Source organism: Halichoerus grypus, chromosome 6, assembly GCF_964656455.1.
Source record: "Halichoerus grypus chromosome 6, mHalGry1.hap1.1, whole genome shotgun sequence".
NCBI lineage: Eukaryota > Metazoa > Chordata > Mammalia > Carnivora > Phocidae > Halichoerus > Halichoerus grypus.
In genome coordinates, this window is record NC_135717.1 from 21,670,191 (window position 1) to 21,683,597 (window position 13,407).

Below are 13,407 nucleotides of genomic sequence, written 5' to 3' on the forward strand. Positions count from 1 at the left end.
ACGTGGCATTGTCCCTTCGTTTTAAAGAGATCTCCCGTCCGTTTCCATGGCCCCGTCCTCGTTGGGCTTCTCCTCCTCTCCCAGCTGTTCCTTCAGCTTTTTACCTGCCTCCCCACCCTCAATCCTCCCGAGTTGCTGCGTCAGTCTTCATAAAGCACCACTCTGATTTTGTCTCCACCACTCAGGACCCTTGCCTGGCTCCCAAGGCCCAGGAGAATAGTCTGTCTTTCAGAACTTTATTAGGGAAGTTTTCGCACATATACAAGAGCGGGGAGAAGAGTATAACGACCCCCATGTCGCCATCACCCCTCTTTGACATGATCAGCTCCTGGCCGTCTGTCTCGTATATATATCCTTTCTCTAAAGTGTAACAACACTAAAAATAATCGTAGGACCCAAATCACCCCTCAGTTAGCAATGATTCCTTAATACCATTCAGTGTTCACATTTTCAGTTGTCGTAAAAGTCACGATTTCACTGTTTGACTCAGGACCCAGGTTCATTCTGCACATAGGGATTGGTCCATGTGTCTTTTATGAGCTACAGGTTACCTTTCCGTTCCCTTCCTTCCCTCTCCCTCCCTTCCTCCCCTCCCCTCCTCTCTCTCACTCTCTTGCAATTTATTTGTGGAAAATAAAGCCCTTTCTTAGCCTGCTGTCTGAGAGCTATGCATTCTCCTTCTGGTCTTCCCTCTCGGCACCCCAGGCATCCTGCAGCCCACTCCTCCTGTAATCACCCTGAGCCCTCGCTCCTCTGAACTCTTACAGTATCACACCTTGCCTCTGCCACGGAGAACTCCTAAGTGGAAGCCTGTGTGTGTGCACGGGGCGGGGAACGTGTTGGGGTATATAACGGGAGTGTGTTGCGGGGTCTTGGTTTCCCAAGGAGCTTCTGGAGAGCAAGAACCAAGTCTTATATTTCTTTGTCTCCTCTCCACCAAGCGGGGCACAGGGCTCTGCACATCACGGGCACTCAGTACGTGTGGGTGATCACAGTGTTTCTTCTCCATGGGGTGGGAGTCAACTGATGAAAAGTAGGCTATTTTGAAACAGAGGAGGATTCTCGAGCAAGAACAAGGAGTTTAGAACTAGGGGCGGAGGTGGGGAAGGAAAGAACTTGTCTCAAGCAAAGAAAATTAGAATTGAGCTGGTGCTGGGGAACGTGGGGAGGGCAGCTGAGGCTTAGGCTGGGCCGGGAGCCCAGGGGTGGACATGGTCATTACATTCCCGGAACGTTGCTTAAAGGATCAAGCAACCCGATGGCATCAGGTAGCTGCAGAGAGCAGCTACAGCGTGACCTGGGAGTCACTCCAGGAGTGCAGCCAGAAAGGGCCTTGTTTTCCAGGCTGGCTTTAGGGTGACTCAGGTTGGAATTAAGAAACTAGATTTCTGTGTGAAGGTGTGCCAAGCTGAACTCCATAACCATGTACGTGCTGGTAATTTGCCGGACTCTAGAGAGACCACTGGGAAAGCTCACACAGAGATACCGTAGACATTCGGTATTTTAAATGTCGGAAGGAAGAGCATCTCCCCAGACAGAGGGATCACAAAGAGGACAAAGGGGCAGCTGGTGGGATTTGGACGTTCCTTCCCATCCCTTTCCCTCTGAGGTCTGAATCAGTTGAGAAATAGATCTAGGAGGCAGGTGGAAATAAAAGCAGTGAAGTAGTGTGGGTGAATGTGGTTTGGATATTTCTGCAGCCAGAAGGGGCTTCCCAGGCCTCCCTCCCAAGATAGGGATTTACATGGGGTCTCTGTGGAGGATTTGGGGCACTCCTAGTCTCTTCAGAGTGCTGAAGACCCAGGAGTTAGTGAGGCTAGCTGCGCCCAGCAGCTCTTAACCCGTGCCCGCCCGAGTAGAGAAACCCAGACCACAGGGTATCCAGCTCTTTGCTTCACGGTCTGAGTGGGAGCAACAAACGGGATCCGTTCTCACCAGATAGTTCTGTTGAGAAGGCAGGAGCTGCCGTTTGATGGGTCTGTGGGAATGCGGAGAGAGAAAGGATTATTTTCTCGGTGGCAGGCTTCAGGGTGATGACTTGGTGAGAAATCCCTGGTCTGTCGAATAGTGACAATTCCCAAGGCCGTCTCTGAGCAAAGACACCTCTAGGAAGGCTGCACTCTTCGAGGATTTTCGGGCGTGGGGTGCTTTCCTGGGCCTCCTGGCTTCCGTGACCTTGATCGCTTTCTCTCCTTCCTGCCCTAGAGCTGGGGCACAGCAGGCATTGGTGAGACGCTGACTGACGACCTGCCCACCTTCAGCCTCACGCCTCTGGAGTACATCAGCAACGTAAGAGCTTCTGGGCACTTTCCTCCGGGGCACTTGTAGCCTTGCGGACCCTGCCTTGTCTTTGGATTCTGGCCCTTCGGGGAAAGTAGTCATTAGTGCGTTGGTGCTGTCTGAACCTTTGCTTTTGGGTAATTTCCTTCCATATCCAGGACTTTAAGGAAAGGCAGCTGACTTCCTTATTCAATCAGCTGACGAAACACAAGCTGATTTCAAAACCTCACATGCTCGTACCTCTCCTCCCTCTCTCCCGATGTGAGGTGTGGCCGGTACGTAAGGGCGTCCCAGTGTGAGTGCACATAGGAGATTCTGACTTGGGAGGAGAGGACGCAGGTGGGCAAATTCTTCTCGACGACTTTTCAGAGGAACAGTGTGTATGTAGTTCTGAATTCAAATTCAGCCAACGTTTTAGTGACATCTGCTTTGCAACAGGCCCTGTGTGGAGTGCTTTCATGGGTAATTTCACAGGAGGAAAGAAATCTCTTAAGAATTGTAGTTCTGGAGGCTCCATATTAACAAAGAACAGAATAAACCCTACAGGGGAGCAGGGCACTTGGAGTCCTTTCCTCCTTCTCTGTTCACCCCTGGGAATGGACAGCCCCCCTGCACATGGCCTTTCCTTTCACTCCTTCCTGCAGTCTAGCTTGGCTGCTCTTCAATACCGGGGAGGGGAGTGTACTCCAGCCACGGGGACCTCACACTGCTGGAGACTTCTGACATTCTCCAGAGCGATTCTGAGTTAAGCAATTTCTTCTGCCTAAGGCTGTCACTTTAGAATCCACTGCTTTGTAAGTTATGACTCTACTGTAAGAGATAGAAAGAAATTTTAAAAGTTACTATTGTATAATCAGAAGTGTCTGGTGATCCCATTGGCGGTAGCATGGAGGATGGCATTGTTCTCTCTGTTCACTGGGAGCCGTGTCGAGTTCAAAATGGCAATCACTTTCCTCCTGTCTCCCAGGGCATTACCTCATAAACCGGTATTGATGAAACTATTAAGATGTGGGTTGGTTCTTACGACGAATGGGAATCATCTTATTTTTAGAACTAAGACACTATGCGTTACAGTCTAAATGGATTGAGGAAATGATGTTGCTGGAAGGGACTGGAGAGGTATTGAATGATTTTACAGTTGAGGAAATTGAGATGTTGGCGGAGTAGGGGAGGCCCGGATTTGTTTCCAGGCCAGGGCCCTTTTCCACCTGCCGTGACCCCCCATGAGTTAAGGATTGTACCTGGGGGCTGATGACCTGAACTCAGGAAATGAGCACTTACCGGACACACACTGTGTGTAAGGACAGTGCGAGGCTTTTATCAGTGCCATGAGGTAGCGTGTGGTCTACACAGAATTTTGTCTTGACAACAACAACGTGAGCTGGTTGGCGGTAGTGTTTCATGGGCAAGCAGTGAGGCTCTAGGCAATGCAAGAGGGGCCGCTTATCCCTCGGCCGCTCTGTTAGAACGCCAGGCGCTTCATGCGTGTATCACACATTAATTTCATCCTTGGCACAGCTCTTTGAAGTAAGTATGAGATCATCCTCCTGTCAGAGATGATGACACCAGGAAGGTCACACAGCAGTAGAGCCAGAACTCAAACCCAAGTCCATCTGACCACAAAGCTCTTCATTTTTCCTGTGTCACTGAGCGTACCCAAACCGGATATCAAGGAGTATTTATTGGATATGTGGGAATAGTAGACAAATATCCTCAGGCGTACTGGTAAGCATCCCTTTCCACATTGATTGTTGAAAGATGAACATGGACAGAACTCCCGAGGGAGACCTGGAGTCGTGGGATCTGTCTAGGAACCACAGCAATCCCCACAAGCTCAACCAACCAGTTGAAGTTCAAGATGTCAGAATATTGAAATTTTGCACCTAAACGACACTTTGCCTCATCAGTGAATGCCTTCTGAACCTACCCAGAGCCGCATGGGCATTATGGAGGGGTGCAATAGGAGAAAATGCTTTGAAAAATGAAAAACAACGTAGATGCAAGGTATAATGATCCTGACACTTCATTGCCCGTAAAACTGGGTGCGTGCATTTAGCCAGAAGGTTATGGCCCCAGATGAAAGCTGTACCAAACACAGGAGTATCCCCCAGGGTCCTTGCACATAGTAGGTATTCAGGAAGCGCCTGCCACATGTAATTAGAACAGAGAGATCCCAAATCCAGAAACCAGCATCCTTCTCTTCCTCCAGCCTTGTGGAAAAATGATGCATTTGTTGCCATTTTCAAGCTGAAGTGTATGGTGGCGGTTGTTACTAGTGAGGAAAGTGGCCTACATACCTAGATTGAGTAAGAGATTATACTAAGTAAATGCAAAGAAAAAAATGCCGATTTAATTTATTTTACCATCCATGTGCCTCCTTAAAGGGAGAGCAAACTCACCCTGTTTCGTTAGCATGATGGACCAGGGGATGTTGAGCCTTAAGTACAACCAGCCCACACTCGGTGTTTGGAAATGTTCGGAATCTCCCTTTGGGCTGGGAGACTGCAAGTCTGCCACCATGTAGGTGTGTGTGAGGCCAAGAGGGAAGGTCTTACTTGGATAATCCTTGGAATTGTAGTTTACAGAATCAGAATCAAGTTTAAATGTACAGAATAAATATAGAACCCCCCCCCCAAAAAAAGCAACAGGTTCAAAGGCCTTTTTTTTTTTTAAAACAAAAACAAAAGCGGTATGTTGTCGTAACCTGAAAATCAACCTTATTTTGAAACAAAAACATATACTTACCTTAAAACACAAAACAGGAATTTTAATAGAAAGTGGCATCTAAAATATACCCGTGATGACAGTCATGTGCATCCGACAAACACATGACAAACATTGTATTATTTGTGGGCTCATCCCAAATGTCTTGTAATCCTGTCTTTTGCAATTCCCCACCAGCCAAGAAGGCGTTGGCTTCATCTTTATTTCTAGAGTCTGTATTATGAAAACAGTACAGTTTTCCTTCCAAATTAATTTATAATTATAAATGGCTTTTTTCCCCCCCCAAATTTCCTTCCTTCTCTTAGATCACTTCTAAAGGCGAGACCCACAGTCAAGTCCAGAAGACAGGATTCGGATTCTTGCTTGGCTGTGCACCTGTTGACATTAGCATCTTCCTGGTTTTGCATCCATGAATAGTCGTAATTTATATTTATTTGCACAATCGCTTGTTGGTGTCCATTACCTCATTTGAGGTAGAGGTTGCATTGAGTGCATTCCAAGCATAGTGGGGCCGTTAGTGTGAGGATGAATGTGTGATGTACATGCAAATTGTCATTGATTTTTGTAAGGTCCTGTCATAGCAGTATTAACACTCTCTGGAAAGATCAGAGTTGGGGCTGCCCCAGGCCTCGTGCTTTTTTTGTCTGTCCCCTGTTTGCCTTCACACGAATGTACTGCAGAAATAATGACCTGTATGTGGCAATGTGGAGTTGAGAGTGTTTTCTTCTGTTTCAGATTGGGCAATATATCATGTCCCTCCCCCTGAATCTTGAGCCTTTTGTGACTCAGGAGGACTCTGCCTTGGAGCTGGCCCTGCACGCTGGGAAGCTGCCCTTTCCTCCTGAGCAAGGTGAGAGGGGCCTGACTGAGAGCCAGGAGGCGGGTTCCCTGTAGCCTCATGCAAACATGGGGTTCCACCTGTTATCCCCCTGGGGAACTTCTACAGGACAGAGTGGCTTAGGGAAGGGACGTCTCACTGTGTGCAGAGCATCTCTGGGGAGGAACTCCACTGATGCCCCTCAGCTGGGGAGGCAGGGGCAGGAGGGCCCCAGGTTACACGTACTCACTGGAGGTGGAAGCGAGCTCTTGGGGCAAGGGTCCCACTTGGCCAGTGCGAGCCCTCTCCCTATGGACCACGTGCCGAGTAAAGTGGCACCTTAAGAATAGTTTTGCTTTAGGACAAACATAAACTCTTCACCGTAGAAGTGATGTTTCCTGCCCAGATGCCTTTGGCCAGAACTTGTTCCCAGCTCTCGCAAGGCTCCTGGATCTCTAAACTGACAAGGTGAAAATACAGTAAATAAAACTATTTCTTTTTCCCATTATCTGGGCACTGACAGGTTTGAACAGGGACCACATACTTTCTGATAAAAAATTCTCTTATTCCTAATATGGGATATTTATAGGCCTCCCTTCGTAAGGCTGAGCAAATAGAAAAATCACGTGGTATAGAAAAGATTTCAGCAGCTTATGAGAAGGTACCACCCTGAGAATAAAATCACATCAAAAAGTTAAAAATAAAGGGATGCTAAAAGGCATCCCATGTAAATGCAAATAAAAAGAAAGCAAGGCAGTGACGTTGAATCAGAGCAAACGGTAACAAATGGGACCAAAGTGACCCGTTACACTGATAAAAGGCAGATCCCACAGTGAGCCTGTGACAGTCAGGTACATTTACAAGTCAGATAGCACAGCACTGAGGGGTGTGAGCGAGGAGCTGCCAGACATAGAATAAGAAATTTTTTTTTTTTTTTTTGGCTAGATCATCCAAACATATTTTAGTACATTTGATAAGCATTTGAAATCCAAGTTGTAATTAAAGCTGAATTACTGCTTTTATTTTTAAATGTAAAATAAAAATCAATTTTATATTTAGGTATATATTACATTTTATTGGTTACGTTGTCCATATGACAAAAGTTTTTATTAGCAAATTATATTAACTATAAAAATTGAAATTAATTAAAATAAATTGAAATATGGAAAATTAAACAAAACTGAATATGGAAATTACACAAAAGGAAAGTGATTTATTGATATATTTTATGCCAGCTTGGTTATCCTATCCCATTAAACTGGTGGTGTAATCCTAAAATTTTATAATTTTGAAAGAAAAAACCACATGAGCCTTGAGAACATCGTGCACCTCTCTTTTAGGCTTTGACAAATCAAAAAGGAAAAGTTTGGGGTTTTTTTTTAAGATTTTATTTATTTATTTGACAGAGAGAGACAGTGAGAGAAGGAACATAAGCAGGGGGAGTGGGAGAGGAAGAAGCAGGCTTCCTGGTGAGCAGGGAGCCCGATGTGGGGCTTGATCCCAGGACCCTGGGATCATGACCTGAGCCAAAGGCAGACGCTTAATGACTGAGCCACCCAGGTGCCTCTCAAAAAGGAAAATTAATGAAGATAAAAGAGGAATTGTTCAGTGTAATCAACACACTTGATCGAATCAATACATTGGGCTTTTTATCCCACAGAGAATAGGCATGGTTGTCAAATTTCCATAAATCATTTGTGAAGATGATACAAATAAAATCTCTGTGAGTTTCACAGGGTCATACACATTAAGGGAACTCATAATTTTTGGAAAAAAGGATAATTCTATACAAATTTCACTTTCAGCATGTAAAACCTGCAGTATGAGTGAATAGGCACTTAGGGGTAGGGAAGGGAAGACTCTTTGAAATGAAAGCCAGAAACTAAAGGAAATTGAAAGATGAATGTGACAGGCTGGAACAAAATAGCAACACGGCTGATAGGTGGTAGTTGTTTTATAAAAGTTTCCACAAATCAGTAAGAAAAAGATGACACCCCGTGGAAAAATAAGTAAACAACATGAAGGCATTCAAATAACCTAAAAATAGGAAGAAATGTGTAACTTTAGTAATCCTCAAATGGCTGCAAAGGAAAGTAGCGTATGCTTTTTTTTTTTTTTAAGTAGGCTCCATGCCCAGTGTGGAGCCCAGTGCAGGGCTTGAACTCACGACCCTGAGATCAAGACCTGAACTGAGATCAAGAGTCGGACTCTTAACTGACTGAGCCACCCAGGCGCCCTGAATGTATGCCATTTTATAACCTATCACATTGACTATATCGAAAATATATACAGATTTACATATATACACATATATGTGTGTTAACACTTAATATTGGCAAGCATAGAGGAAAGCAGTTTAAATTATACAGTTTGGATTTTTGGAGTTTGACACACATGTGCACACACACAAGCCTGTCATGCGGGGTGTGAGACCAGTACAGCGGAGTCCCAAGTACTCCTCATCTGGCCTCCAGAGTGGCTTCTTGTTTCTTATGTTCCTCTCATATTTTTTTCGAGAATACTTAAGTCAAATCCCAGGCATTGTATTATTCCACGCATAAATACACCATCATGTATCCAAGAGTCGGACACCCAACCGACTGAGCCACCCAGGCACCCCACCATCATGTATCTCTTACTGATGCCGATTACGTTCAAGTTCAAACTCTTGGGCAAGAAAGCAGTGGTGCTCTGTCTGTGTCTGTTACAGCACGCCAGGGAGAGTGTAAAGCCTTATTGTCCCACTGCAAAAAAAATACATACAGGTTTAGCTAAACTGCAATTGTTTTCAGTCATTCATTCACTTACCAAGGTGTTATTAATTGCTTACTCTGTGCTGGGCCATTGCTTTGGGCATTGTTAGGAGAGAAAAACTCCAGCCATAAAGTAGAATTGTAACAGCGATGGAAAACAACAACAAGCCCATCCAGGTGTTTCCTTTTTTTTTTTTTTTTTTTTTTTTACCCCCTCCTTTTCAGCAGCATATTAGGAAAAATTTCAAACATGCAGAAAACTGGGAAGAATTACCCAGGGGATTTCTAACATGTTAACATTTGCACGTTTTAAGAACTAGATGGAGAGCAACTGGTAGGAGCTTTGGGGCTTAGATAAATGGCTTTTCCTAAGCAGTGTGGTTAGAAGGGAGTTTTGAAAATCTTTGCGAGCCTTTTTCCCACAAGGAAATGGAACGTCAGGAACTTTGAAGTGATGTGTCCAGAGGTTACCCACACAGCATGTGTCATAGCAGGGGCATTTGCAGGAAAACTGCAATCTCTGTGCCCACCATGTCCCCTCCCCCGGTGGGGGTGCAGAGTTTGGGCCGCAGTGGGGCGGGGTCCCCTGGAGGTGGCCAGCACCTGCCGGGCGCAGGGCAGGGGTGCTGCCTCGGTGTGGTGCAGGGGCCCTGTGGAGGCTCCCTTCTCTGTGGCGGGGGTTACAGGCAGAGGGGGCAGCCTGGTGGGCCCTGGCACAGAGTGGCCCTGGGGGGAGGCCCAAGAAGGTCAGGCCCAGACCATTCCTGCCATCAGACGCAAAAGCTGAGCCCGATACTTCATCGGCCTGGCTTTTTAACACCCCTCCTTCCTGAGATTTCTTTTCTCTGCTGCATTTGTATATTTTGTTCCCATCTCTTGCTGCTTGTCCTTGCCCTCAGACTAATTATTCCTGGCCTGCTTAAAAACCCCCAGGGCGTCTGGAACCTATGGGGTGAGATCCAGCCCCTTGCAGGCCTGGGGTTGGAGACCCTTCTCAATCCCACCCAGTCAGGGCATGCAGCCCATCTCCTGCCCCCATGTGCTCACACTCCAGCCACTCAGAAGGATTTTCTTCTTAATTTTTAAAAATTAAGAACTTTTCTGAGTAAAATTCTGCCCCAAGAGTCCCACTAGCACCTGAGGGACGATTGTCCGGGGCGCCTCTTTCTGCAGATCTGTGTGCACACGTAAGTCAGCAGCAGGACCGTCTCCCACATGCCCTGTTTCTCCTGGGCGCTTTTGTAAACCAGTGTTTGTGCTGTCTGCCCGGACTGCCCTTTCTCCTCCTGTGCATCCGACAAACCGTCCCCCGTGCTTGGGAAGCCCGGGTATGAGCTCCCATTTCTGGGCTCCTGTCAGTCTTTGGTGACGCCCTGGCTGCAGCCCTGATGTGGCTATGTGGAGGGGCCTTATCTGCCCCCCCGGCCGGAGGGTGCCGTCGGGGCAGGGCCTCCCAGACTGGGGCAGCACGGACCTGGCAGGGTCTTGGATGGGACTCGTGCGGTTAGCAAGTAAGCGAGTGCCCGCCGCCCTCAGTCCCTGCATGGGCGCCTCGTCCCCCACCCCGCAGTGCTGCCCCAGGCCTGGTAGGTTCATCCTTTTCTGGGCCAACGTCTTGGGGAAGGAGGTTTATCCCCCGGACCAGCTGCCCTGCCTGGCCGCGTTTCTGGCCACACGACCACCGGGCCAGCCTCCGCTTCCAGGGTGGAGGCCCTAGACCATGTGTTCTTAGCCTTGTGCTCAGTTATGTTCATCCTGTTTTTGGTTTTTAACTTTCTAGTTTGTGTTTGTTGTACAGATACTACATGTAAAACAAGGTCACAATTTTAAAAAGAATAAATCATGACATCCCATCATTAAACACGATGGTATTTACATTTTCCCATGTGCAGATGGTATTTGACGTGTAGCTTTATGTTCTGTACTATTATTATTATTGTTATTGGTGGTGGTGGTGGTATAGTGGCATTTTGCTTATCTTCTCCTAAGTGGATTCTTTTTCTCCGCTCGTCCCCCTAACTTTTTTTGTTGTTTTAACGTCAGGCGGCCCCCTTGCCCCCAGAGTTCAAGGCCTGTCTGGCCAGGATGACGGCTCCGTCCTCCTGCATCAGCCCGCCCCAGCCTGACTGGCTCTCGCAACCTTGCTGGAGACCTACAGTCATTGCCTGTTTGCTCTGACATGGGGTCCCTGCGACTCTCAGGGCGCCTTCCGCGACCCAGCCCTGTTCCCCCAGCCCTGCTCGGTATACGTACTCCTCCTTCCCCACAGGTGATGTGACACTGAGAGTCACCGTGTGTGAAGCACTAGAGTGTGTCACACGCTTCATGCTTGAGGCCCAGGCCGAGGCCTCCCGTGGTTCCCGCCACAGCCCCGCAGAGTCAGCCTCTGAGAGGCCGGGTAGCACCCAGCTCGTCCGTGGTGGATGGCCCTGTCCGGGTCTCACTTCTGACCTGCTGCCTGTGTGTTGACCGTTGCCGTCTCTGCTGGCGTCGGCTGCCTGCCCTCTCCCAGGGCCCCCCTCCTGTCCTCCCTCCTGGCCTGCGTGGCTGCACCACGTCCCCCACCTTCGGGCACACAGAGATCACTCTCTCTCACCTGACCGCGTCCTCTCCTGAATCGTCATCATACTCCGTCGATACCACTTGGCCTAAGACGTATTGTTCTCTGTCCCTGTGTTGCCCACCGGGACGGTGCCCCCCTGGCGTGTGTGGACATACGGCACCGCCCATTGTGGGCCTGGCCGCCTGGAGGGCAAAAGCTGCTGGAGGTGGGATCTTCTCGAGCGTGTTCGTTGTCTCTGGTGACCTTTTCTCCCTTCCCAGGGGACGAATTGCCCGAGCTGGACAACATGGCTGACAACTGGCTGGGCTCCATCGCCAGAGCCACGATGCAGACCTACTGTGACGTGATCCTGCAGATTCCCGAGCTGACGCCGCACTCCACCAAGCAGCTGGCCACAGACATGGGTGGGTGCCCCCGGGACAGGCGGCGGGAGGGACGGCTGTGGCCCATCGCATCTGTCGGTGCCCCTACCCTCTAGTTCTGGGCTTGGCTGCCAAGCTGGTTAAAAATGCGGATTCTCTAGGCCTCCTCCCCAGAGATTCTGACCTGGAAGTCTGGGTTGAAGGCTGGACATGTGTAGTCTGAAAAACGTCCTGGGGGCTTCTGATAGGCTGCGCCTGAGCGGGGCTTCCGTGAGCTGGGTTGAAGTGAGTGAGACAGACTCACCATTGCTGCCTTGCTTCCCTGAACCACCACTGATTAAGCTGCCACCATGCACGAGGCATGCCAGGCGCTGAGCCAAGCCCTTGTACCCACATCTTCGGCCACCTTCAGAGCCCCCCTGTGAGGTCGCTGCACGATGGACCCCCCCCCCCTTGCTGGGAAGGACACAGAGGCCCGGGGCAGCTGAATCACAAGGCCCCATGCAATACCTGCATGCCCCCCAGGTCAGAGGGGTACATGCCCACCGGCTCCTGCTGGCACCTGCCCCCGCAGGTGGGGCCCTGAGGTTGTGGGTGCCGCGGGCAGGTGGCAGCAGAGTCGCCCCAGGTCTTGGTGCCCTTCCATTGACCTGCCTGCTCTTTACCTGAAGCAGCTCTCGGGGTGATTGGGGAGAGTCTGGTAGGAGCCTCAGAGATCAGCTCCCTGGGGAGCCAGGCAGAGCTGTGGTCTGCAGGCTCTTCCTTTGCTGCAGAAGAAGTAGAAATGAGGCGCTTTCCTCCGGGTCCCGGGGCCGCCAGTGACGGAGCCAGGCCTAGAATCCAGGTGTCCTGACTTCACAGTCAGCTCTCAGCCATTAGAGAGGAAAGCCAGCTTTGACCACGTCATTGGGCCGTGTTCGGGGAGGAAGGATGAGGAGATTCGGGGGCCTGTAGGTGGTGCCTGCTAGTACAGGGGCAGGAGTACTGAGGACAGAAGCAGTCGGAAGGAGCGAGATGAGGCCGTTGGCCCTGGATTCCAGTGGCCCGTATTATTTGTCCCTCTCTGTTTGGCTGCCCTGGGCGCCCAGTCCCCGTTGGGCACTGAGGAGCAGCCGCTATGTGCCGGCCACGGCGCTTGGAGCCCCAGCCGGTCCCCCGGCTCACTGAGCTTCCGCGCTGGCGAGCGTGGCCAGGGGCCGGGAGGCTGCCAGGCGGTTATGCCGTAGGGAGCCGGGGGGGTTGTGGCCGCCTTAAAGACAAATGAAATCTCACAACAAAACCCAAAACTGTGCTGGCCAAACAGAAAATGTCATGGAAGACCGCGGGCTGTCACTTCGCAGCTCCGGGCTCCCGGTCAAGCGGAGCTCAGTTTTATGGATAAACTTGGGCAGGCGACAGGTGCCTGGCTGCCTGCTGGTGCCCTTCCTGGGAAGCCGCTCAGCCTGAGTTGGACATGAGTCAGCCCGCCCGCCAGGGCAGAGCAGACACCTCCCGTGGGCCCTGCCCCGAGCCAGGCCTCCAGAAGACACGAAGGAAGATGCCGGCCATGGCTGGAGCCACAGTCCAGTCTGCCAGGGCCGTGGACAGAAGGTCAGCAGGGGCCTGCTGCGGGGTGCTGTCTGCCGCCCTTGGGAGGGCAGGATGAAGGCGGAGCCAGAGGACGCTGCGGGGCGCTCCCCTCACGTCTGGCTTGGACCTGCCCAGGACAGCACTCTTTTACCACCTGTGACACATCAGGTGCTCCCGTGGCCTTTGGTCCATTTCATCCTCTTGACAATGCAGCAACGACAGATGGACGCAGGGACTCAGAGAGGAGGGGTTCACCAGGCTCACCCTGACCTTGGAAACCAGTTTTCGCCTTCCCCGCTCTGCCGGTGTCGCCCAAGCTTGCCTGGTGGTTAGAGTAGT

General features: G+C 50.1%; 1 protein-coding gene across 2 annotated transcripts in view; it reads left to right on the plus strand.

Moving 5' to 3' along the window:
- COG7 (component of oligomeric golgi complex 7) overlaps positions 1–13,407 on the plus strand; it is a 73,503-nt gene that overhangs the window by 58,619 nt on the left and 1,477 nt on the right. The window contains exons 14-16 of one of the 2 annotated variants that reach the window (XM_078074692.1): positions 2,206–2,289; positions 5,740–5,854; positions 11,398–11,541. In XM_078074692.1, coding sequence (XP_077930818.1) covers positions 2,206–2,289; positions 5,740–5,854; positions 11,398–11,541 — 343 coding nt within the window. The remainder of the gene's footprint in view (positions 1–2,205; positions 2,290–5,739; positions 5,855–11,397; positions 11,542–13,407) is intronic. The other variant, XM_078074693.1, reaches the window with a different exon arrangement.